A 26,919-nucleotide genomic window follows, 5' to 3' on the forward strand; every position below is an offset into this window, starting at 1 on the left:
CGGTGTCTTATCCCAAACTAGGAATTCATGGTGGTTAGGAGGAAAGAGGATTTCCAATCCAAATACTCTGAATTTCAGCCACGACTTTGACCTTTACTCTTTAGGAAACCTGGAACAAGACATCTTGGGGGTTTGTGCCTCTGTTTCAACATCTTTCAAAAGAGAAAAGGAATTCAGCTTTCCTTCCAATCTAGAGAGGAGACTGCATGAAGGCCAAAGAACTCAGTAAAACATAGTCACAAAACAATAACAGTAACTGCCCTTTAAGGAGCATTTGCTCTGTGCCAAGCACATCGCATCTAAGTCCCACACGGATTCTCCCAGAGAGCTGTGACAGTAATAATAACAATCACCGCAGGCGCTGGGTTGGTAACAGTCATCGTTCCCAAGCGCTTACTATGCACGAGGCCCTGCTCTAAGGGCTTTCCAGGCACTTCCTGCCTCTTGTCCCCCCAACGGCTCTAGGAGGAGTAGGTACTGATAACACCCCATCCTGCAGACAGTTCACAGGGAGCGATGAGCCAGTGGCACAGGGCCGAGGAGAGCACGGCGCGGACTGATGCAAAGGCAGGGCTGGTTCCACAGGTTATCACACGTGTGTTGGAAGCATGTGTGCTACACACATCACAGATGGCCCAATACACAAGTTTTATTTCAGGTCCTGAGAATGACTGGCAGGAGATGGATCACACAGGGCTCCGTTAGTCCCACACCCAGGACAATGACACCAGCAGCAGGAGGCCACGGACAGGACCCTTACTTGCATTCCAGAAATGAAGCTGTTTCTGTTCTCCTGTGAGGCTGAAGGGGTGACCTGGAACTAACCCAACTTGAGAACGTTGGGCCCCAAACGTCTACCCCGGAAGAACAGCTCCCTTCCCCTCTGCAGCTGCCCCAGCCGCCCCGGGCCGCATGCGCATTCCCGGGAGTCCCGGGCGCGTGCCCCTTCTCACAACGCACAGAAGCACCATCTAGACCCACACGCTGCCCGTGCACCGGGACTGAAAGCCTGGCTCCACACCGCCCAGCCGTGTGACCCTGGGCAAGTGATTTAAACGCTCAATCTGCTCACCTATAAAGTGTGCATTTAAAAGAAGTCCCTCCTTCCTAAGCTTGTGGAGAAGATCTAGGGCCTAGCGCTTGTAAAACGGTTAGAACGACACACAGTAGTCCATAATGTCTTAATATTGGCCATTGTTATTACCAGTTACAGTCAGTGAAAAAGAGAAACCAGAAGTGGGAGGAGTCGCACGCAGCCCCTCCCAAAGCCAGACCAGACGAATCCACAGAGCTTTGTAACACGACTGAGTGAGGAAGAGATGCTCGGGGTTCTGGTAACAACCAGGTCCAAATGCTGGGCTGGGTCTCCTGCACGGAATTACGAGGACTGTTTGGCCACGAGGCCCTAAGGTGAGATGCTTGGATTTCTACCAGGTGTCTGGGGCCATTCGAAAGACACGAGTGAGAAGTCGAGCATCTCTCCTTCCGATCCCTTGCAGGAACCCAGGACACCACCAGGGAGGTCAAGGATCAGACTGCAGGACTGCCTGGCACCCAGAGAAGGGGCGAAGATGAGCAGCAGCGGGTGACTGACCTACCTGCCCTCACAAGATGACAGCCCCGTACCCCACACTGCCCTCCACCAGGGCAGCCTCCAGCCTCCACCCGGCGGGTTCCCAATGAAGCCCCGGAGATGACACAGCCTGTACTCACCTTATCACATTGAGACTCACACAGCCCAGCTGAGGGAAGCATGACCATTCCCGTTTTACAAATGTGGAAACTGAGGCTCTGTGAGGTGATCTGTGACCCCAGGAGGCTACTGAAAAGTCAAACAGAAATGATCAATTGGTTAACACACTTGATAAACACACAGGACGAAAATGCTTTAAGAATGAGGGATCAGAAGGCAATGAAATCCCGGGGGCCGGATCATGACCTTCTGCGAGAGCCCTGAGAGAACACATGGGCTCCAAAGGCAAGGAGGAAACCAGTGAGGGAGAAAACCCTTCAAAAAAGACTTGCAGGGGTGGGGGCGGGGGGGGGGGTCCAGACTCAGCAGCTCAGCTGTCATCTCTTCTGCCCTCACTGCACCTGCCCTGCCTGGGCCAAATCAATTCCCTCCAGGTCTCCAAAGCCTCCAGCTCAATTCCATTCAGCCCGAGCAGATTCTGGGCTGGGCTACAGCAATGAATGGGACTCAGCCCTTTGGTCCTTAAAGGATACAAAATTCAGGGAAAGATGGTGTCCTAGGCAGGGCTTCCCCAGAAGCAGCCCCACAGCAAGGACTGCAGTGGGAATGGTTTGGAAGGCAATCTCAGGAAACCACAGCAGGAGTGTGAGGATGTGGGCCAGAGTAGGAAGGAAGCCAAGACCCTGGCATGACTGAGCAGGGTCCGCTGTGGGCACCCGGGGCTCAGTCCCACTGGGGAGCACCAGGGGGCGACAGAGAACACACCTCAGAGTGGTCCCACCAGGGAGCTGGGGGACTTACCCTCCAGCTCTGGCCTGTAGTTGCAGGAGGGCTGCTCCAGGAGCACCACCTCCCCAGCAATGCAGAGCTCAGGAAGGCATCATCAGCAGGCCTGCGAACAAGGAGTGACAAAGGTGTGAGTCTCCCAGAGTGCTTACCGCTAAGTCGTCACCACGTCAGCCTCCCCCACCAAATCAGAATGTGGGCCGTGGAGCCAGACTTCCCATGTCCAAATCCATGCTTCTCCCCTGGATGTGGGACTCTGGTTGAACTTCTCCTGACCTCAGTCCTCTTACAGAGGAGGTCACGTTAATACCTACCTAGCCAGACTCACATCAGGTGACACACACGGAGCGGAGAACAGCACCTGACACATGGGTGGTACTCCTGAAAGGTCCACCATCATTCTGAAGACCAGGAGTTCTCAAGGCAAGGTCAGTGCCTGGTTCACCTTTGCTTTCCCTGCACCTGGCCTTGTCGGTGCCCTGCACAGAGAAGGGGCTCAGTGCATGTCTACTGAATGAATGAATGAGTGAGTGAGTGAACGAATGAGTGAACTGATTCAAGAGCTAATGTGTTGCCCTAGATCCCTAACTTCTAGTCTGGCATCTCAAGCTTGGCTTCCTAAACATCACTATTGGTTTCCATGGTGTCTTTTCGGAAAGATAAAGTAGTTTTAACTGGAGCTGATGAATAACAGAAGATACACTACATGCATCTCCTAGGAAACTTTCTGGGGCCACTCTGAGTTCCTTGAGGTGATCTGACAGCCCACAGACTGCTGAGAATGAGAGACCCACATAGGGTTCAGATTTTACCGGATGAGGCGCTCACTTGTGCAAGAGAACCGCGTTGAGGTTTCGTGCGTGGGCACCTGCTGCCCCCTGGTGGACAGAGCCAGAGAGAGCAGGAAGCCGTGGAAACCACAGAGGTTCTTTTCCACCCTTAACATGAAAAATTTGGGGGCAGTGCTCTAGTTTGCAAAGCGTTTTCCCATTCAGTGTCTTACATGAACCTTCAAACAGCCCTGCAAGGTAGGTAGGGCAGGGATTCTCCCCGCTTCACGATAAAAAAAAAAAACAAAACAAAACAGACTTACAGACCGTAAGCCCATGGTGAGCTAAGAACTGGAATTTCAGGCGCAAAGTTCTGATTCCAGAGCCCAGTAATTTTGACTCTACATGTCAATTTCCTGTTCTGACCATGCATAAGCATCATCTTGGGGCACTGGTTAAAAGGACTGAATCTCAGCAACTAATACCCCAAATATCTAGGGGCGAGACTTGGACTCAGCATTTTCGACAGCTGCCAAGCAACTGTGGTGCATTCAGGTCCCGGTAACTCAAATCAGAGATGAGCGCAAGCTCATGCGCCCTGAGACACCAGCTCCGCGGAGGGGATGCAGGATCCAGCCTGACCCAAGAGCAAGAGGAAGAGACCCGGGGAAGGAGAGCATGAGCTGAGCTGAAGGATGAAGAAAGAGGGAGCTGGCTGGTTAGAGAGGTCACTCGTAGTCACTGCTGCGGTCACTGGTCACCTGGAGAAGCGCTGTGACAAGCATTGAAGCACTGCCCCTCCCCCGCCCCAAAGGCATTTCCTTCAGGGAAGAGGAGACCTCTCCAGGTACAGAGCACCTAGTGATGCTGAGTTCTGCAGGCCCGATCTCTTTTCAACTCACCCTGCCAAACAAGCGGTATCCCATCTCACAGCAGAGAAAACTGAGGCTCAGCGAGGTTAAAAGAATTTGTCCGGTGTCACACAGCTGATGACGGGCAGGGCTAGAATTTGAACCAGAGTCTAAATGCTCTTTCCACAATTCCTGACTCTTAACCGTAAGCAAAAGAAAAGTAGAATTCTGAGTTTAAGCTGTCAGCGTCCACACTGCTTAATCTAGAAGGGTCTTTCCTGTTGAAAAGCATAACTCCACAGTCCTGACTGAGAAACCCCAGTTCTCTCATCATTCTTCACATGCTAAACTAGAAACTGAAGTCGGCCACAGCACAAGATGACAAGTGTTGAAAGCCAGGTATGGGAACTACAGAGAACGCCAGGGACCTGGAGAGAAGGGAGGAAAACCAGATGCGGGAAGAAGTCTCTCCTGTCTTCTAAGCAGTGATCCTCACCACCTGGCAAACACACACACACAAACACACACACACACACACAATGTACACACAATACGCACAGACTCATATATGCACACACATACACCATGTGTGCACACCACACACATACATATACACACTGTGCATACACATACAGATATATGCATGCACGCCATGCATGTGCAAAATGCACATGTGCATACACAAATGCACACACATCCCGCACATACACATACACCATGCACATGCCATGCACATACATATAGACACATATGCACACCATGCATACACACATATAGACACTCATGGAGACACACACGTACAAACACGTGCATGCATATCACACACATGCCACGTACATGTATGCAAACGTATGTACACACCATGCACTTACCATGCACACATACACATGCTCATGCACACATGCATGCATACAAATACATCATGAACACACACGTACACACATTATGCACATATACACCATGCACTTGATATATACACATATGTACACTGTACATACACATGTGCATGTGGTTGGGCACACATACAAATACATGTGTGCGTATCACATGCACATATACTCATGTGCACGTGTATGTATACACACGTGCATACTCCCTGTACATGCACACGTGTGCACACATGCACACTGCATGCACATACGCAAATACTCGCGCACACAAAAACATGCATGCACATCACATGCACACAGATACACGTGCACACACACATATACATATGTTTGTAACCACCTCCACAACCTTGGGCCTTAGGTATCCTCATCTTGTCACGACACCTGACTCTCACATTGATTCTCTCACCCTCCTCTGCTTGCAGACAGCCCCTCCTCCCGAGACGGGGACTTCAGATCTCCGTGAAACCCTCACTAAGCCCAACACGGCCCTCGCCACCTGGCAGAAGCCCAGCGTCTGTCCATGATGGGTAAAGAACAGGGCGAGTGTTCTCCTTTGGCAGGGCAAGAAAGCAAAGGCCAGCCACTTGAGTCTGACGTTCTTCTAAAAAAGTGAATCGGGCCCAGAGCCACAGTGTGTGGCGGCCGGTTCGGGGGTTCGGGCTGCCCCTGTGTTCTGCTCCCCACCACCCAGTGGTCTTCAGCTGGGTCTGGGGCTCTACAGTAACGGCCAACTCAGCCCTAGGATAACAGAAAGAGGCAGAAATAGCTAATTAAGTCATATCCTGGCTGCAGTGAAGGTCATCAAAACAGATAACACTGCAGGGGAAAACACGCAACAGTTAAACAGCCGGAGGTCCCAATGACCATCTGGGATTTTGCCAGAGCCATCAGAGGTAAGGGGCCCTGCGGCTGGTGAGTCACTGGGGCTCAGTTACAACAATGTCCCTGTGACCCACTTTATTCCAGCTGGATTTTTCTCATCGGTTGGGTTCACATGCCAACAGTGTGTATGGGCCACGGGGCCTCATCTGTAACACGTGCAGGGCTCCCTTTTTATCCTAAGCTGACATTCACATATAACCCATTTACATTTTTTAAAAGCAATTAAATGCACAAACTGAACCATAAAGGAGAAATGAGAAGTAAGCCATGTTTTAATCCGTGTATTTCAATTTGTGATGCTCGGGCACAGCAAGCTGGGGGAGCCCCAGGGACAGCGTCAGAGTTACAAGCTTGGACTCAAGAGAAGGGAGAGGAAGTGAAACCATTTCAGACAAGACCTACAGGAAAATCAAAGAAGAGAGGTGAACGCTGAATGAAAACAAGCACTGCGTTACATAATAATTGATGAGACTCTAGAACAAAGTAAGTTCTCTGTGGGTGTCAGTGGGGTATCTGCCAGCGTGTGACACGGGGAATGACATCTCACTGTGTGCAGGTCCCCAAGCACTGCTGGATGCCTTGCTTTCCTGGACTCGATCCACCAAATGCCAATAGTGTTGCTTCCACTTCTTGCAACAACCAAAAACCATCCACGCGATTTGTACAACGCCCCCTAGGAGCAGAAGAGAAGCATCGCCTTGAAAAACCACAGAGGTGGGTCACACGGAGACACCAGGGGCCGGAGGTGTTGGCCTCCCAGACTTGGGCACTACAAGAGAGGCGCTGGGAGGTCTTTGGGAAGACTGTGTTTCCCCTGCCTCCAACAGGCTCTGTCCCCAGGGTCCAGAATATACCCTGAGCCCAGGGTGCACCTTGTCCTGCCCTGGCCTCCCCCACCAGCGGAGCCTGCGGCATTGGCTGGGGGCAGCCTGCTCAGGAGGCAAAACCTGAGCCCGGAAGGTCTGCAGGTCTCTGGCATCTCAGAGCCTCGAGGTTCACACCCCTCTGCTTCTCAGTCAAGTTCCCCTTGTCTTCCATGCAGTCCCAAGGGAGGACGCCCCCTGACTCCTGCTGCTCCTGTTGGCAAGACCCAGCACACTGTCAGCCAGGTCCCGCCAGTGGGGGCTCAGCCAAATTGGGGGGCAAATGCAACATCCGAACACAGAGACCCCCCCAGGGGCAGGGTGGCAGCAGGAGAGGATGGGGGTGCTCGTTTGCATATCATTTGTCAGTGATGCCCAGGGGAATGGCTCTAGTCTCTCCAAGCCTCCCCCAACCAGGCCTGTCCACATCCTTCTACCCTATGAGGGGCAAGGGCTGTATGTAGGCCAAGAGAGGAGCTTGACGATCAAGAGGGTACAGACTGGCCCTCCTGGTGAGCAGCAGCCCCCTTCCAGGAAAGGACAGGCCTTGTAAGATGACCAGGGCCTCTGGTTATCCACAGCCTGGTACCCAGTGGCCCACCCAGTCCCTGAACTGCCCCTCCAAAGCCAGCTGGGTATTCATTGTGCAGGGTGTCCCCTCTGCCCACCCAGCCTCACTGTACCAGGTGGGAGTTCCTGCACGTGACTGGGTACACAGGACGTCCAAGTTCGCATCCTACTCAGTGGGCAAGTTCTAAGGTCAGCAGGTAATGTAAGAACCTGCGTGGATCCAAGATCACTCTGTAAAATTTACCCATGCACAGGCACCATGCTAGCAACTGGCAGACAGACCCAAGTCCCTCCAACACAGTGGCATTGCTGTCCAGCCTGGGAACAGGTCTCTATCCCTTCAATCAGGTTGTGCACGACGGGCGCTTACCCTCAGAGCCGCCATGTTGTAAGGAAGCCCACACTGCATGGAGAGACCACACATAGGTGTTCCAGGCAACAGCCACCATTGCCCACAGATATTGGGGTGAACCAGCCTTCAGATGATTTCAGCCCCCTGCCCTGCACCACCCCTGCCATGGCTATGTCTGAATTCCTGACCCAGAGAATGAGGAGTGAAATTTTGTACATTTTTTTCCTATGTGCGCTATTGGGTGTGCATTAAGGGGCAGCCAATTTCTGCATATCTTTATGTATTTCACAATCACTCAGCTCTGCAAAAGGTCTGCACCTTTAAGGCCCACTGGAACCAAGACTGATTCAGGGACAAGCAAAATCAACCCCACATGCAATCAGGGCTTTAGCTCGGAGGCCAGAGGCAAAGCCCCCACCCGTTAAGTGATTTCTCCTAAAGGAACGTGTGTAGATGAATTCTTGTAGGTTAAGCACAGGATGGATTCCACCAGAAGGGCTTCAGAATGACTTGGGGCTTGACAGAGGAGCTGAATCCTCTGGAAGGACACAGCAGGGTTTGTATGCGGTTGTCCAGAACAGCCAACAGTGAGTGAACTCAGAGACCTCGTTTGGCCTCCTCGGCAAATGTGAGCGGTGGGGTCTGGGCGCGGCTGTGCAGTGTCAGATGATGGTGCAGCCACAGCAGTACCTCTCGGGGTAGTCCACCACGTGCACTCTGTGGTCAGTGCCGTAGAGGTAGTAGACAGAAGTCTTTCCTCGGTACGAGTAGCGAACCTCCGTGAGGGGGACCAGCTCGATGGTCTGGCGCTGAGGAAACAATTGGCCAAGAAAAACCTCAGTGTTCTCTTCATGTCACTCACCTGCTCAAGAACCTTCAGTAGCTCCCTACTACCGGTGGGATGAAGTTCATGCTCTGGAGCTGGCAGTTTGGCTCCTCCCTGCCTTTTCAAATGTAGCTTCTACTGCACTCCTTCACATCCTCAGCTCTGGTCCAAATCAGTTTCTCATCTTTAACCATCATCTGATTCTAAGTTTCTGGAGTGGGGGAAGGGAGTTCCAGGATGTTACGGAAAGCCACCAGCCAAACAGGACATCTTCGAGAAGCATTAATTTTTAGATGAGGGTGTGGGGCAGAGAAAGTTAGAGGATAAAGTCATTTTAGACGTTTTTATATTAAAAACAACCATGGAGATAGTAGAGAGTGGACTATACAACTTGAATTAAATTTTAAGATAAAATGTTAATCCCAAAGAGATTCCAAGGTTTGATGAGCTTCTTGAGGCCATTTTCTTAGACCCCTCTCTCCCCACTCCTCGGTTTTGCATCGACCTTCCTTTGAGGAAAGACTTGTTTCCCCCTCCTTTTACAAATGGGGAACTGGGGCCCATGGGCTTGTGGAATTTCCAGTTTGTTAGATCTCCTGGCTGTAGCTGGAACTGTGTCATGCTCAGATCTCTTCCCCAGCATCTACGTCTACCTAAGAGCCTGGGGCTCTCACTCCCCTAAATCCCTCCCTCTCTGGCCCCTTCTCCGAGCAGTTACTCAATAATCTTCCAAAATCATGAGGTGGTCAGCAGAACACAGCAGGCTTGCCACGTTGGGAGAGGACACTGGCTCCTGCTGGGATACCCATGTCGTTAGCTGTGGTGTTGTGTGACGGACAACTACATGCATAATCCACATGGCAAAGTGACTCCTCACCATCGGAGCAAAGCTTTCTCAGGATGTATGTGGGCCAGGCTCTGTGCCAAAACCCTGAGTTCTTCTGCACAAGCTGCTCCCCTATCCCAGACTCAGACTGGGGGACCCCAACCCCAGAGGGAGGTGGTGTGGTTGGCCCAGGGTCAGACCTTCCCGCCTGCAGGAAGCTCCCCTCCTTGGGAAAAGAGCCCAAGTCCTCTCGTGGTAGGTGATGGTCTGGAGGCCCCAGGGGACAGGGGGAACCAGGCCAGGGAGGCCATCTTGACAAGCAGGCTCCCTAGGGTACAGGAGGGGCAGCAGAAGGCATGTGACACCACAGCAGGAAGAGGGGACTCAGGGTCAGGGCCTATGCTTTCCATGAAGCGGTCTGTGTGATCTCACACTTCCTCTCTCTGGGCCTCCGTTTCTTCATCTGTGAAATGGGGGTAAAAACTTCTACATCACAGACTTGTCGGAAAAAACCAAAGGCGATCGTGACACTGAGTTTTCTCCTTATGCCGGAAATCAACCTCCAAGTGATAAATGTGGAAATAAAAGGTTGAAGGTTCCTCTTTAATTTTGGTATAAAAGACCCCAAAATGGGAACTGAGACCAAGAGCAGATGGGCACCAACATCACTGCTCAGAAACCACTCTTGTTTTTAGACTTTCCTACAAAGATCACATGGAGGCCCAGCAAAACCATCCCCACCCGCGTCCATTTCTGATTTTGAAAAGTCTCAGGGTTTGAGACCACAGGATGCTTAGGACATTTGCTGCCAAACCGTTGTCATCTCGTAATTGGCCGTTTATCTGCTCAGACACCTCAGTCATCCCCTGGGGCGAGCAGATTCCGGGTCTGAGAGGAGTGGCCAGGGCACCGAGTGTGACCGCTGTCTCCTTGCTGGATTCTACTCGCTCACTTCTCAGCCCCGACCCAAACAGCAGCATGAATCTTTATCTACAGATCCAAGGCCAAAGGACAATTTAGGAAAAAGATTCACCGATGTGGCCTTTCCTCCCATTACATTCCCTTTTAAAGAAAAGTGTGCGTCTGCCTCTGGTTCAGCCCTCCCTGCTCAGACTGGTTCACAGATGGCTTGTGTGGCCCAAGACGGGTCTAAGCTTTCGGGGAAAGTCAGGGGGACCCAGGGTCTAGACAGAGGCCTGCTGCCAACACACTGTGTCAGATAGGGCAGGACACTGCCCCTCTGCCAAATAAATGAAGGGTCCAAAAAGGACTCAAACTATCAGCCTCAGAAGCACAAAAGTCCCACTTCTATCGGCAAGCTGCTAAAATCACGTCCTGATCATTCTGCCTGTTTCAGAGCAGACACCTCAGTATCTGGGGCTCCTCACTGTAACACATGCCATACTGCACCCACGTGGCTGCGGTCTTTCCTGCACGGGGCTGCAGAACAGACGTCAGCTCCAAGGGAAGAGCTGCCGAGGTGTGACCGATGCTCAGAGCACCACCGCCCACACCGGCCCTTGCATGGTCTGTCCTTTCTGCTCCCATGCCATCACCCCTTTTCCGGTTTCTCCCAGCACCCTTTCCTTAACGAATGACTCACACACAGATCTTTGTCTCCGAGCAGCTTCTGCGGAGCCCAACCGCACCCACTTTATAGATGAGGACATCGAGCTGTGAAGGGAAGAGGGGGGCCAGGAGTACAAGCCAGAGCTGGGAAGTTAATTGTTCCTGCAGTGTCTGCCGGGTGAAAAGGGCCGTGAATCCCACATGTGGCTGTTATCCCTGCAAAGCCACCCCAGCTTTCAGTTGGTTGTGTGTCTTGAATGTGGCGGATAAAAACATTTCCCTTGTAGTTGGGAAATTTGAGTTCTACTCTTGGGTTTTTCCGCTACGAAGCTGTGTGACCTTGTTGAAATTACTTCCACTCTCTGGGCCTCCTCTGATTTATTGGAAAAGTCAGGGGTTTGGACTAGACCAGGGGTAGCCAACGATGGCCCATGGGCCAAACCTGGCCCATCAGTTCACACAGAGTTATTAGCATTTTTCAAATTTTGCTCTCAATATTGAAAAATTAGATTTTCTATAGAAGTCTGGACTTCAGCAGGCCTGAAATCTCTGCCCCTAGGCTACACAGAGCTGAAGGGAGGCCCACCCCTGTGGATATGGGGGCCTCCCACCCATGCTACCACCCACCCTGGAAGTCTTTGAGTTTGCAGTGTCCCAGTGCCATGATTTCTGCCATTCATTCCAGCTCCAAGATGGTCATTATTAATTTTAAACTAAAGGCATGCTTCTTTCTCCTGCAAATAGAGATGTGCAGAGAGAGAAGGGGAAATACTCATTGCAAAAAGGAACAGAAGGAACAAGGGCAGTTTGAGCAACAGGTTCCAGGCATTTAAAGCAAATGATCTCATGCCCACAAAACCCTCTGAGGCAGTGTTAGCATCTCTTTTCCACAGGTAAGAAACTGAACTTCAAGGACGAGTTGGAAGCTAGTCCAGGGCCACTTAGAATCAGGATCTGAGCCCCGTCTGTAAGAGTCGGATCCCCCCACAGACGCCCCTCACAGAGCTCTGGCACTGGGTGTTCCCCGGCCAAACCCCCATCTTCCACGGGATTCCTTCCCCGCCTCCTGCCCCCTCCCGCCCCCCGACACACCCGCCCCAAGCTGCACCTGGAGACAAGAAGGGCACCACCGCCACCTAGTGGCCATCCGGATACAGCCACACAGCAGCCCTCCGCCAGCCCTGCCCTTGGGAGGCCCAGAGGGACCAGCCTGGGATTTGGGAAGGGCCCTGAGGGACAGGAGGCTGGGTTCCAGCCCTGCCTACGACCCTAGATGTAGAGCTTTCGTCTTCCCCTCTCTGAATACCAGGGGGTGAGAACCAAAAGCACACTGAGCCACACTGCTGCGTGAAACCCTACAAGCTTCGTGTCACTCTCAGGATAAAATGCAAACCTCTCACCGTGGTCTCTGGTCTGGACCGCTGAGCTCTCTTCCCTCGGCCACGCTGGCCACAGGTCAGTCCCTAGTGCTCCTCGTTCTCCTCGGGCTGGGGCTCCTCCCCTCCACCGCCTCTTCCTTCCGCCCCGCCACTCTCAGAGGAAGGAGCCTCCGGGCAGAGGGAGGGGCCCATTTCCTCCTTTATGTGACCAGAGAGACAGTGCCCTCAATCCGCCGGTTGGACACCAAGAACCTCACCTCCCACCAGCCCTGCCCGCCCAGCTCACCTGCTGCAGGACACGTGCGCGGGAGGCCAGCGTTGCGTTGTGCTCGGCGATGGCCCGCTGGGAGGCCAGAGAGATCTCCCGCAGGGGGAAGTCGATGATGGGATACACCTAGGGGGAGATGAGAACCACCTGCCCTGATCCGGAGCCTCAGCGGGCTGACGCAGAATGACTGGAGCACGAGTCCGGAGAAGGGAGGGCCCAGGCCAGGAGTGAGTGGGGTGGGTGGGACTTGTTAAACCTTGATCACTCACATTACCACCTTGGAAATGCCAACAAAAAGCGGGGCTGTAGACAGTTCTGCCCCATCCACCGGGCCTCTGGTACAGCCTGACTCCGCTGGGGGGGGGGGGGGGGGTGCAGGGTTTACCTGGAGCCCGCGATGCCTGAGGTGAACCTTTAGGAAGCCGGGTGACTGGGGCAAAGAAAGGAGCCTGAGGACTATATTCAGCCCTCAAGAAGGAAATCCTGCCATTTTCAACAAGACGGATGGCAGAGGGTGTTATGTTAAGTGAGATAAGTTAGAAAAAGATAAATATCGTAGGTTTTTATTCCATATATAAGTGAGATCAAAGACAAAACAAAACAAACTCCTAGATACAGAGAATAGATTGGTGGTTTCCAGAGATGGGGATTGGGGAATTGGCGAAATGGGTGAAGGGGGTCAGTTGGGACAAACCCGCAGTTGTAAGTCATGGGATGAAATGTACATCATGGTGACTACAGTTGATAATACTGGATTGTATATTGGAAAGTTGTTGAGAGTAGATCATAAAAGTTCTCACCACAAGAGGAAAAAGGTTTGACTGTGTGGTGATAGATGTTAACTAGACTTACTGTGGTGACCATTTCACAATATAAACAAACAGCAAATCATGATGTATTCCTGAAACTAATATAATGTTATATGTCAATTATGTCTCAATTTTTTAAAGTCATATTACAAAGTGAAAGAAGCCAATCTGAAACAGCTACATACTGTAAAAAAAAAAAAAAAAAAAAAAAAAAAAAGGAAAGCAGGAAGGAAAAAAAACTGACCCTCTTAAAGAAAACTGCAGAGGATGTCCCATAAAGGCCAAAAGGCTAACAGCAGGGGGCCAGAGAGTCTCTGTACTCAACTCTGCCCTCGCAGCCACAGACAATATGTAAACAAACAGGCATGGATGTATTCCAATAAAACTTTATTTATAAAAGCAGGGTAAGAGCCAGAGTTTGCCAGTCCCTTCCTAGCATACAGGACCCTCCCTGATCTGGCTCCTTGCCCTGCCCAGCACACTGCCCTCCAGCCTCCCTGCCCTCTGCTGCTCCCCAAGGCCTTTGTCTTACTGCTTCCTCTGCTGGACACCCTCACTCCTGTGGTCACACCGTCCACTCCCCCACTGCGGTGCATTCAGGGTCAGCTCCCTGGCCCCAGCTAGAACAATAGCCCTACCCGGTCCTGTCTCTTTACCCTGCTTATATACTTCCGATGACGCTTAGCACCCACCATCTGACACTGGGGAAAATGCTATTATTATCTTTTCCCAACTGTGAGGTCTACAAGGGCAGAGATTCTGTTTGATGGTATCTGCAGGGCCTAGAATAGTGCCTGGTTGAGGAGGAGGGTCTCAAAGTTTGTGGAAGGGATGGAAGGTGGAGGGAAAAGGAACAGAAGAAGAGAGAGGGCTGAATAAGTAAAATTCAGGACAAACTGGCCCCACAGGGTCCCAGCAGCCTCTGTCCTGCCCCGGAAAGCTCTGTTCCCATCCAGCCAGACTTTCTAAACAGAAGCAGCACCTGCAGAAGCCCAGAAGGCCCGGCCTCACAGCGGGGAGGAGGAACCCAGCCCCCTTTGTGGTGGTTGCAAAGCCCTCCTTACCATCGTGTTTTCATCCTTAAAGAGGGTCTCCCCTTTGGCTTTAGCAAGGAGCTCCCCAGGGCAGTCCAGCTGGTGCTCAGACACAAACTCAAATAGGCTGTTTTTCCTGGAAGTGAAGAGAAAGAGGGCAGAGCACATGTGTTGGGTTAAGAACATGGGTTTGGAGTCAGGCTGACCAGGGCTGGAGGGCTTGCGTTGCTACTGGTAGGACCCTGGGGAGGTGCTTTAGCCTCTCTGGGCCTCAGCATCCTCACCTGTAAAGAGGGCACCTAGTAAAGCACTGACAATTCTGTTCTGTTACATCACGTCACCCTCACCTGTGACGCGCTGAGCTGGGTGCCCAACAGGAGAAACCCCTTAATGCAGGGGAGCTCCCCTGATGTGGGGATTTAGGACCCTGGGACTCCTCTCCCAGCAGGTCCCTGCACTGTCAAAGCCCCCACCAAGTGGAGCTTCTCTGCAGAAACCGTTCCAGGCCACAGCCCCCAGCCGCCCCCGCCAGGCCAGGGCACTGGGAGCTGCACGTACCAGACGATGACCAGCTGGATGAAGTGCAGCAGTTTCTTCTCCCCCTTGCAGGTGGCACAGGTCTTGTTCCCCCTCCCTGAGCACGTGCTGCATCTGAGAGGGACACCATCGGTATGGCTCAGACAGTCGTGGCGTCCTGTGGCTTCCGAGGCTCCCACCCCACATCCTTCCTCACAGAGGTGGGCCGTGCTGGGCATGGACCGCTTCCTCACTTCCACCATCTAGACCTCCTGCTTCTCGTAGCAGTGCCCCAGTCTCCCTTCGGAGACCACGTGGTTTGTGGTCTCACCCCTGCCCCTGCCAGGACCAGCTTGGGACTTCAGCCTGGCCAGTGAGCTTATTCCCTCTCTCTGGCCACAGTGCCTGATACCAAGATTGACACTTGGCCCAGTGAGTGCATTGAGACCCACCCTAGAACTTTTGTTGGGATTATCAGGAAAGGGCCACCCTTTTCTACTGAGGTTACTACATGTGCAGCTGCTGGTGGCCCCCTCTGCCATCACAGGAGACAGCCTGCCTGAGAACGGATCCACCACGAAGGAAAGCAGTGTGAGGGATGGAAACAGATTCCTCGTGGCACTGTTTAAGCACCTGGATCCAGCTGTACCTAAACCCACCTTGGAAATATGTTCTTAGACTTTTCTGTTACATAGGCCTATAAATTTACTTTTTTGCAAAAGCCAGTTTGATTTGGAGTTCTTTTACTTGTAAGTGAAAGAATCCTGTATTTCTTTCCAAATTAGAGACAATCTTTACCCACCACAGGTGGCAGGTCCACCAAAGCTTTGCCATCTGGCTTGTTAGAAGGATGGCCTGGGCCTTGATGAGCCAAAAGGATTATTAACTAACACAGCTCTGAAGAGTTTCACTCCTCCTGGCTTCCTGTTTCCCTTTAAGGATTTATAAATACATGAAAGGACATCATGTCCAAGATGCAACATCCCACTGTTTGCAAAGCCCTATGAACAGACATGGCACTTTGTTGACTGAGTCAATCAACTGACCGTTCCTGACTCCTCCTCCATTCAGGCCCTGCAGTGGGTTATAAACAAGGGTTTGCCCCGGCCGGATCCTTGGAGAGTTAGGAATCTCACCTTCGGATGGTTTGCCCTATTCACTTCCCCTCCATGTGAAAAGAAGAGGGCTCCTCCCTGTAACTCATTCGCCTCCCTTCCTCCCTGCAGTGCCTCGTCCCTTCCCCCGACCCACAGACTGCTTGACGAGCTCCCTCTGGTCTCGAAATACCAGGTCTTGAGAAACACTCACCTAGGCAACAGCGCACCTACAATGCACAGAATTCTGGGGACACAGGAGTGACAAGACAGACAGGGCGCCAGCCTGCCTTCCAGGAGGGCAGGCAGTGAAAAGCAAGAATGGCAGCTCGGTGCCGGGAGACCCACCCTTACCTCTGCCTGCCGGACCCAGAGCACATCGGACACCGCCGGGCGGGCTTGGCTTTGCGCTTGGCGCCGCTGCAGGAGGGGCACCTCACCTGCGGACACACGTGGCCTCAGCCCCCACTGGCCTCCCGGGGGAGCAGGCAGAGGGCATCCTGAAACCTGGTTCCAATCCCAGCCTGTGACCCGCCCCCAGTCACTTCCCCACTTCCTCTCCCTGGGCCTCGGCCCCTTATCTGTAAGTGGGAGGGCTGGACGCAGTGTATCTTTGGACCTCTCCAGTTGTAGCCTTCAAAGACTCTGCATCCTCACTGTTTCTCCTGAGACATCAGCCTCTCCTGCTCCTCTCTCATCCCCACTGCCCCCAGGACCAGGACGGTCCTCTGACCAAACAGCCCTGGCCAGACGGGGCCCAAACAGCTGCATCTTGGATAGGTCCCCAGAGATGAGCCAGGCTACATCCCACAGTGGGGGCTCAGGAGACACTGCAGGGAAAGCCTGGGGAATGAGGTGGGGGGGGAGCAGGGGAGGGAGGAAGGAGCAGCAAAGGCCCCAGGAAGGGACACAGAGCCAACAAGGGCACAGCTGGGCCCCACTGAGGGGAGGGCGCTGTGAGGGCAGTGGGAGGAGCCTGCTGCACAGAGAGTAGGGAGCGCGGGTGGGCAGCTGAGGGCGGAGGGGACGTAGCCAGTGTGTGTCCAGGAGATTGGGCACAAATGGGAAGGGTGGAAAGAGCTGAGAACACTGGGGGCAGTCTCGCCGCTGGGATGGCTAGTAGCTTAGACGGTTCTACAAGGACCACTGATGCCACAAGGGGCTGCCTGAGTGCTGAGGGGCCCAGGGCTGCATGGTGTACGTTCGCTCCCAACCCCCAACATTCACAACCAGAACTTCAGAAGGGGACCTTATTTGGAAACCATCTTTGCAGATGTAATCAGTGAGGGTGAGGTCATCCTGGAGGAGAGTAGGCCCTACACCCCATGACTCGTGTCCCAACAGAAGGCTGTGAGGAGACAGAGACACAGACACAGGTCAAAGGCCGGGAAACAGCAGAGGCAGAGATGGAGGTGATGTCATTACAAGCCAAGGACTGCCGGCAGCCACCAGGGCTCGGAGGAAGGCCTGAGGCAGCTTCTCCCTCAGGGCCTCCGGGAGGAACTAACCCTGCTGACACCCTGGTTTTAGACTTCTGGCCTCCAGAGCTCTGAGAGAATTAATTTGTTGTTTGAAGCCACCCAGCGTGTGGTCATTTATTACAGCAGCCCCAGGAAACAAATCCAAGGCCTGAGTCTATTTTATCACTCAAAGGCCCCTGAACTTCACTTCCCGGCACTCACCACGCGCACCAGGAGTGCTGGTCACTTGTCAGTCTGCCCTACAGAGAGTCTCCACGAGAAGGACCCCAGGTCTTAGTCCTCCTGCACTGAGCAGGCACTCAATAAAGTTTGTAGGTGGAGGAGAAAAGGCGACAAGAATGAAAGTCCTAAACCATCAAAGTGGAAAAAGGTCAGTAGAGATCCAACTTACCCATCTTACAGGTAGGAAAACGGAGGCTCAGAAAGGGAGGATGGGGGAGGGTATAGCTCAGTGGCAGAGCTCATGCTGAGCACACACCAGGTCCTGGGTTCAATCCCCAGTACCTCCATTAAAAAATAAACAAAAAATAACCCCTAATTACCTCCTCACCCTTCCCCAAATAAATGAGTAAAAAATACATTTTAAAAAACGAAGAAGAAAGGGAGGGTGACTGTGTCAGGTCGCACTGCTAGTGCGGGCAGCCCCAGGCCCCCCGCCCCCCGCCCCCACGTGGCTCGGCCCGCACGCATCGCGCACACCGCCGGCCGTGCGTGACTCACCGTGCTGGCGCCGTGGCAGCCGCTGCACCTGTAGCGCCCACGCCCGTGGCACCTGTGGCATTCCTGAAAGCGCGTGCCCTCCTTGATCTGCTTTCCCGAGCACGGGAAGCTCTGATTCCCCCACCCCCACCCCCATGAGGTTGCCTTCCCAAACGGGAGTACAGCGCTTCCAGCCGCGGTGGGAAGGTGGCTATTCGCTGTTGATTAGATTCCAAAGGGCCTTGAATGCCAAGCCCAGGAGGTCATGAGACCGTTTCCTCAGAGCCCCAGCCCCATCTGTCCTGGATGCTCAGAAGGGGAGACCTGTTCTCCGACTGCCATGCCCTACCCCGACTCCCAGGCTAAACCACAAAAGCCGGGTTCCTTTGCCCATTAGGCAGCTAGAGGCAGTCTTTAGAGATGAAGCCATCAGAGATGAAGGGCATCTCTGTGAAAGGCAACGAGCTACTAGAATTCAGTCGCTGAATCAGAATAGCTTTTCCACCCTGGAGAAAAGAACGAAACACTTTCTTGATCTCTCAAAGTCCTCTTCATCTTATGATGCTATAAAAATTTGCAGGGTGAAATGACATGCCTGAATCATGTTCTAAAGTGAAAACAAGGCAGGTAATTCGATGAGAACATAATATAAAACATCTCAGCGGTGTTTGTGTTAATACATGAGCTGATCCTCACTGCCTGTCCTGATTATATTTATGGAAAACAGTGTGGAGGTCAAATTCTCTCCTACTAACTACCATAAAAAAAAAAATCCAACAAGGCTTTAATTTTATTTTATATTTGTTTCATTCAGCTATTTACTGACAGGCCAAAAAATTAAAAAATTAAAAAGATAAACACACTTACAATGTGTAGGGATGTGAATGCCCACTATTTAAGCTGGTGACATTTTGTACCACCCTGTTGCCATGTGACACTCTGTAATTTGCGTGGACTTTTGTTGGGACTACACTCCACACACTGGGTTTCCTTAGAAGTCCACTTATTTGATGGTCAAGGAATGAACCACCACCTTGGATTTGGGGTTTCCTTTTTTAAAGGCTAAAGCTTGAAGAAACCTATAGTGCCTGGAAAACTGGCTCAGAGAGAGAGGGACAGAGACTCCAGTAAACATGTTACCTTGACCAGTGATGAGTGAGGGACCTGGAACTTCCTGGTATCTTCCTGAAACATTGGGGGAACCTGGACCTCGATGTCCCAAAGCCTGGGGGAGGTCCCTCTTTGTGGCCCATCCACGGAGTGATCTGACAGAGAAAGAGGCTGTTATAAGACCAGCAAATGGCTGCAAGGACCAGCTTTCATTTATTCACCAAATGGTGTAGAGCCTTCACTCAGTGCCAGGCATTAGGCTAGACCCTGGGGCTCTGGGATGGGGAGGTAAGGGTTCCCTTAGAGTCTGTGGTTAAGCCCCCAAGCATTGGAGTTGAACAAACCTGGTTGACCCCTGGTTCTTTTACTTCCTAGAAGCATCTCCCTAGACAAGCTACCCCATCTCTCTGATCCTCAATTCTCTCCTCCCTAAAATGGGGATAATGGTGGTACCTACCATGTAGGAAGGAAGTGAAAGCTGAGTAAAAGAAGGCATACCAAAGCTTAGCACAGGGCTGGTACATGCTGAGGGGTCAAGAAACAAGGACTGTCATCACTATTGTCACCACCCCCAGCATTGTCTTCTTTCTCCTCCGCCTCCTCTGTTCAAGGAGACAGACACAACTTTAGCCACGATGCGACAGACTGCATGTAAGTGCTTTGGACAAGAGCTGCATAAAGGGCTCTGAAACCTCAGAGGACTGACTCATCCTGCTGGGGAGGGGGCAGCAGGAGAAGATATCCTCAAAGACTTCATGAGAGAGGGAACATGTGAGCTGAGTCTTGATAGATAAACCAGAGCAGTCAGCAGAAAAAACAGGTAGGACATAGGGCTTCCCAGACCAAGAGCCTGAAGCCTCCAGGGGGTTCAGCAGAAGATGTGATGGCACAGCGAACGGGGTCCCCAGGGGGTCCAGAAACTCAGGAAGGTGCTGGGGCGACCGGGGAGGCAGGCGGTCACCCGAGCACACTTGCTGACTTTGCAGTCTGGCCCCGGCTGGCAGCACCAGCTTGTGGCCAAATACAACACTAGGCTTTTTCAGGCCCTCCAGCGAACCAGTGCCGGGACAGGAAACGTTTGCTAAGACCAGTCCTGGAAAGTCTCCAAGAGGAAAGGCCACCCTCTCTTTTTGTGGGTGATGGGAAACTGAGGCTCTGAGCATAAGAACATCTTACTCGGGGTTAGTGACTAAGACAAGTGTTATTCTCCACCAGCACCTGCCGTATTTGCTCCCAATTAAACTGATTTCAGACAACTCACTAGTAAATGGCTGAAAAGTCCATTCACTTATCCTGGATTCGCTGAAGGTCTCTAGTCGATACTACAGAGAAAAAACAGCATGTCACACTTGTGCCCTTAGGAAGACAGAGCCTTATGTGAAAGAATGAAGCACCCCACCCTCGGGGTGAGCTCCCCCAGGCACAGCGCCTGCAGGCTGCTCAGAACAGGCCAGCAGCAGGGACTTCAGTGGCAGATGCCCCAGGACATCTGCAGGGGGTCAGTCAGCCCCGGGAAATTGTTCCTGACCGGCTCACAACTGGGCTGCTTCAGCTCCTCATTTTTTTATACATAGAAATGGCCCATGAGACAAGTTTGAAGCAACAATTTTCCTTTGACAGATGGAAGCAGCTGGAATCAACAGCGCCAAATACCCTTTGGAGGAATTTATCTGCCTGATGTCAAGATCTTCTTTCTTGATCCTCATCCACAGAATCACAAAGCGGGAAGGGATCATGGACATCACCTGGCTCCTCCTCTTCCATGTAAGGAAATGGGGGCTCAGAGAGGTCAGTTGACTTGCCCGAGGTCACACAGCTATACAGAGGCCTCTTCCCTGATCCCTACTCTGATTTCTCCCTGCAAAGCTCTTCTGATCTCTATGTGATTATGTGCCCTCTAGGGAATGGCTGTGCCGGTGAACTAGGAAATGTGAACTTCAACCTCTCCCTGTTAAGGCAGAAGGTGACAGAGGGGATGCTGTGGTCTCAGTACCAGACGCAGGACTTCCCTGTGGAGCCTCAGGCCTGGGGGTGATGAATAAATGACTCCTTGGCATAGATGTGATTTGAGGAAGGCAGGGAGCTGGGATCAGGGGAGGGGATGGCCCTCTCTAGCCCACCCCTCCAGGAAGCAGCTTAGTTTAATGGAGGTGCTGGGGGTTGAAGCCAGGACCTCGTGCATGCTAAGCATGAGCTCCACCACTGAGATATTGCCCTTCCCCCAGATCAGTCGTGTCTTTAACGACACGGCTTTGACACTAGCAAGCCTGAGTCTGAATCCCAGCTCAGTCTCTACTAGCTGCATGTCAGGGGCAAGTAACTCCACCTCTCTAAACATCCAGTTCCTCCTCTTAACTGGTGACAATAACACCTGCCGTGTGGGGCAGCTCTGAGGGTTTGGTGAGATATTTATGAATGTGGTTTCCAGATGCCTAGTGCATTCGAGCTGCTCACTGGCCACTGAGAATAATTATTCCTCGTATTATCACTCACTACAGACCCAAGACGCGGCAGAAAGGACTTCAATGTCACTGCCACTCGCAGGCACTGCCCCCTCACCCTGAGCCTCCCGGTCCCCGCCAGCTGCCCCCTCACCCTGCACAGGGTCTGCTGCCTCAGCTCCTGGATGATGAGGTCAGTGGCGGCTGCGCTGCCGTAGCAGCACTTGGAGTTCACGAAGTTGAGGAGGGCTTCCCGGGCCACCTCCTCTGTCACCACGGGGACTCTGCTGGGGCCAAGCAGAGGGGCAGCAGGGTTTGGGGAGAGCCTGCGGGCTCACCCAGGCCAGTCAGCCCCCTCCCTGTGCAGATGGAAATGGAGGCCCGGAGACAGGGGGGCCCTGGCCGTGGTCCCCAGCCATAGTCGAGCCCTTGGCGTCCATCTGGGGAGGGTGCCTCCAGCATCAGGAGCTGTGAGAACAGATGCCCAGGTGGGAAAGGGACAGGTTCTTCTAGAGGACAGTAAAAGCACTTTACCTGAAACGTAGGGCTGGGGAGAAGCGCTGACGGAATCTTAGAACTTGAACAACAACAACAAAAAGAAACAAACAAACTCAAAAAAGAACACTAAAGATGAATTATGCCATTTTACAGATATGGGAAACTGAGGTCCAGAGAAGATTAGATGTCACACAGCTGGAAAGAGGCAGAGTTAGGCTAGACAAGGCTCCTGCCCCTCGAGGACCTTGACCTCGGCCAGAGGAGCTGTGAGCAACACTCATGAGAAGACCCAGGCTGAGAAACTTCCCACAACAGGGCCCAGAGAGACTCATCGTGAGCCTGCTGGGCGGGAGGAAGCGGCAGTGGGTGGGAAGGCAGACTCCGCATGACCCTTCCTCGGCCTTCTCTCTGGACCCCTCCCCTCCTCCTGGAAGACCCTCCCCTGGGCTGCCACCAGGAAGAGAAGGCAGGTGCTCCAGGCAGCAGTGGGGCCAGGAGCACCAGGCAGACACCCTCCAAAGCAGGACACAGCCGCCCAGCTTGGCACCCCATCCTGTCCACACAAAGCTGGATGGACAGCCGGAGCTCTGCGCCAAGTCCTCCAAGCAAGGAGAGAGCACGCTCCCAGGAGCAAAGAGGGGGTCAGCAGACTTTCGGTAAAGCCTAGACAATAAATATTTTTAGGCTTTGTGGCCCACACAGCCTGTCTCACCACTCAGCCCTACCGTTATGGTGCAAAACAGCCACAGCCAGTGAGGAGACAAATACACGTGGCCACGTGCCGAGCAAACTTGACAGACAAAAACAGGCGGTGGGCCAGAGTCTGTAACCCTCAGGTTGACTATGGTTTTCAACCCTGGCTCGCGAGCCCACCAGCCTGAAGAGCTTGGTGAAAAACACAATCCCAGGCTCCATCCCTAGAGAATCTGACCCAGTGGGGCTGGGGCCCCGATGCTCTGCCTGGGCTGAGATCTGTGGCCCCTGAGATCCCTGAGGAGGGCTCCAGGTTGGGGGTGGGGGATGGTGATGGCTCCATGGGGTCCCCAGGGCTCACCCGTGCTCCAGGAACGGGGACCAGCACCTCTGCTCCTGGGGTCTCCCTGGGGCCTCCAAAGGTGGGAAGAATATCTGGCGCCCTGGAGGAGAGGGGAGGAGTCAAACACCTGGCTCAAACGCACAGGTAATTGCGGGGTTGAAAGAAGGGGGGGCTGGCTGCACGTGAGAAAACACAGAAGAAGAAGAAGAATGGTGGTTCTAAGACAGCATCAGTCTGGGGTCCAGTGGAAATGGACATGGTCATGGAAGGGCCACGGGCACAGGACCCCTGTCCTCCCGTCCCCTCCCAACAGTGACAAGAAGCTTCCCGGGGCCCCCAGGGGACAGGGGAGCCATCCCAGGCTGACCTGTTCCAGAGACACTCCCACAACCAGCTAAGCCCCAAGAAGAGGTTGAAGGGCCCAAGACCCATGGACCATAAGACATTACTGTCCCCTTGAAGAAGCCAGTCACAGCTCGGCAGCCTCTCCAGGAGTTCAGCCGGGGGCGCCAGAGGACTCTCGGCCTCGAAGCTGAGGTCGCCCACACCTGCGGGAAGAGCAGGAAGATGGCGACTTCACAGGAAATTGACGAGTGGGGGTGGGGAGCAGTGCATCACAAAGTGGTTCACAGTTGAAGTCAGTCTCAGTTCAGCCCCCTCAGGACACACAACACACCTGCAGGGCTGGCAGGGCTGGGTGGGGGTATGACAGTGGCAGCAGGAATAAGAATGATGAGAAAACCATGAAGCAGGGCAGCTCCAGTTTGCCGGGCCCCTGCTCCAGCCAGTCACAGATGCTTTAGAAACATTAACATATTCCATAGCCCGAGGGGACAGATCTGGAGTACCAGATGGTCACATTTCTTTGATGCTCTTCTCATCAAGAGACAAGTCTACATTTCCTCCCCCTTGAACCTGGGCAGCTTCGGACTGCTTCACCAAGGGAACACAGGGGGCAAAGGAGAGACTGCAGCTCCTACTTCTGGCCTCTTGATTCCCTGACCTACCAGGTAAGAAATCAGTCTGTCCCACTGGACAGGCCATGTGGAGATGCCCTGAGTACGTGGAGAGGGGCCCAGTGGAGCCCGGCCTCCAGCCACCCTGCCAAGCCACCAGGCATATGAGCAAACCGTGTGGGACCCTCCAGTCCAGAGCAGCTACCTGCTGACTACACCGAGTGACCCTGTTAAAGACTGCATGTCTGCACCCCGCAAATTCATATGTTGAGTCCCACACCCCCAGTGGAGTGGTACTAGGAGGTGGGGCCTTTGGGAGATGATTAGGTTCAGATGAGCTCTCGAGGATGGACCCCTCTGCTCTAGGAGTGCCCAGGGAGCAGGCAGCTGTCTACAAGCCAGAAGAGGGTCCTCACCAGACACCGGATCTGCTGGTGCCTTGATCCACCTTGGACTTCCCAGCCTGCAGAACAGCGAGGAATGTTTGTTCTTTAAGCCACCCAGTCTATGGTATTTTTGTTACAGCAGCTCAAACTAACACAGACCCTCGTCACTTACACATGGAACAGAAGAATCACTCAGCCGAGCCCTGTCCAAATTCCTATCCACGAAATCATGAAATATAATAAAATGTTATTAAGGCACCTCATTGTGGGGTGATTTGTCACGCAGCTTCCTCTACTGGGCAGTCTTTATTCTGAGTCTCTCCACAGACCTGGCCAAGACATTCTTGTTGCCACACCAGGGTACCGAGGCTCCTCCCTGCTGCCCTCTCCTCTCTCACAGGGGTCTGATCTGCACTGTGGTCCAAAGATGGTCCCTGCCTACACCTGCTCCCTCTCCCCCTCTCCCTTCACAGGTCTCCAAGAGATCTCTGGTATGTCTCATGCCATCTTGGTGTCTGTTTCTTGGATGATCCGAACTGACACACTAGCACTATCCACACTCGACCAATGAGGAGACTGAGGCTCAGAGAGGTTGTGACTCGCCCTATATCACACAGCCGACGAGTAAAGGAGTCGGATTCAAACCAAAGTTCCTCTGTCTCCAAAGCTGGTATTCTTTCCATGTACCTTCTATGAGGCAAACCCTATGGTGGAAGACACACTATCTCACTGTTTTTAAAACCTCATCTTGATCTGTCAGGCTGTAACATAGGTACATACTACCCTGAGACTCCAAGGAGAAAAGCATATTATTAGTACTGGCCTCTGGAAACTCAGGACAACTCATGAAGCATCCCACAAACCTGTTGCCTCATCCCACCGTCACACCTGTAGGTGTGGAAGGCAGGACTTCTAACCTCACTTGACATGAGGCATCTGAGGCTCAGAGAGTCACTCCAGTATCCCCAGGGTGCACAGCAGTCGAGTTAGAGCAGGACAAAAACTCCTCCCTCCTGTTCCTGCCCACGGACCACCCTTCAAACCTGTTCCCTGAAGTCCCCATGCTGGGGAACACGGATCCCTCAGCTCTGTCTTTCTAGTGGCCAACTGACCACAGGAAGTTGACTTTAAAGGGTGAGCTGATAAATGGTCAGTGGAAGGGGATTCTGTCTGCACGAAATCACTGCAGCACACTCAGGTAACATTTCCAGCTGACCCACCTCATCGCCTAGATCCTTCCCTTTCTCGCAGCTCTTTAAAGCTACAAAAAATAAAAATAACATGTCCTGCCCTTTGGAGTTTCATAAAAGCAAAGACCCGATGAAGAAGCAGACCTTGTTCGAAATTCGAACAGCCTAGGTTATCTGGAAGCGGAGACAGATGTCAGGTGATGAGCAAACCTGAAATCCAGAAACTCGTGGCCAAGAGCAGTGAGGGAGGCACAGGGTGGGGTCATTCAAACAAATAAATAACCCTGCTCTACTGCTCCCCACAACCCCCAATTAGGAATGCGCTTGTCCTTGGACAATAAGAAATACACATCTCTAAGTTTCTTCCTCCTTGCAGGAAACTTCCAAAGGAAGCTGAAATGGAACATTTAGAGATGGAGGGGTACTTTTCTGAACAGGAAGCAAATAATTCCGCCGAGAAAGAGGTGAGAGCCCTGGGGCAGAGGTGGGTGTGATGGAAAGTGACATCGTCCCCAAGCTTCAAGCACGTATCCCCAAATCCCCAGGATGAGAATTCACCCAGAATCATTCTTCAAACCTTGATTCTCAATATTGCTTTGCTTCTAATGAGCTTATTAGCATTCTAAGCAATTCTAGCCCCCAGGGACTTGGGGACCAGCAAACATTTTCTACAAATAGCCAGGTGGTAAATATTTCAGCCTCTGAGGGCCCTGCAGTCGGTCTCCATCACTCAACTCGGCCATTGTGCCCAGAAAACAGCTACAGACAATAGACAATTGAGTAAGCATGGCCTGGGTCCAGTGAAACTTTACAAAACAGGCAGTGGGGCAGATTTGGTTCATGAGCTGTATTTTGCCCATCCTGACCTGACACTCGCCTGTGTGGATGAGTTTTGAGGGGGATGAGAAAGGTGGAGGGAGGGTCTGTCTCTTTCTCACTGCTCCTTTAAGCCAAGAGTGAAGATGTCAGGCGTGGAAACAAAAGCGAGGCTATCCCAGCCGCCTTCCCTGGGAGGGCCCCCGCCCACCCAGAAGTCTTGGGTCTGCTGGGGCATCAATACTTTCCTCCTCAAAAAGACAGGGAAATGCCACGTGGCCGTGATGTCTTGCTGGAAACCAAACAAAGGGGCAGGAAGAGGGGG

General features: G+C 52.7%; 1 protein-coding gene across 23 annotated transcripts in view; it reads right to left on the reverse strand.

Annotated features, from left to right (window-relative positions):
• SSUH2 (ssu-2 homolog) overlaps positions 1-26,919 on the reverse strand; it is a 109,618-nt gene that overhangs the window by 77,190 nt on the left and 5,509 nt on the right. For 5 of the 23 annotated variants that reach the window (XR_004312252.1, XR_004312253.1, XR_004312254.1 and 2 more), the window contains exons 2-14: positions 23,696-23,794; positions 23,265-23,346; positions 21,867-21,999; positions 20,533-20,593; positions 19,302-19,426; positions 18,183-18,245; positions 16,336-16,421; positions 14,930-15,022; positions 14,402-14,507; positions 12,547-12,654; positions 8,351-8,469; positions 2,495-2,585; positions 1,714-1,822 (exon numbers count right to left, since the gene is read on the reverse strand). Coding sequence is in view for 14 of the 23 variants with exons in the window: in XM_032458843.1 (XP_032314734.1) it covers positions 8,082-8,469; positions 10,916-10,986; positions 12,547-12,654; positions 14,402-14,507; positions 14,930-15,022; positions 16,336-16,421; positions 18,183-18,245; positions 19,302-19,426; positions 20,533-20,593; positions 21,867-21,999; positions 23,265-23,346; positions 23,696-23,794 (1,415 nt within the window). In the remaining 9 variants the exon portion in view is untranslated. The other 18 variants (XM_032458843.1, XM_032458845.1, XR_004312256.1 and 15 more) reach the window with 17 other exon arrangements.

This window comes from Camelus ferus, chromosome 17 (assembly GCF_009834535.1).
Source record: "Camelus ferus isolate YT-003-E chromosome 17, BCGSAC_Cfer_1.0, whole genome shotgun sequence".
NCBI lineage: Eukaryota > Metazoa > Chordata > Mammalia > Artiodactyla > Camelidae > Camelus > Camelus ferus.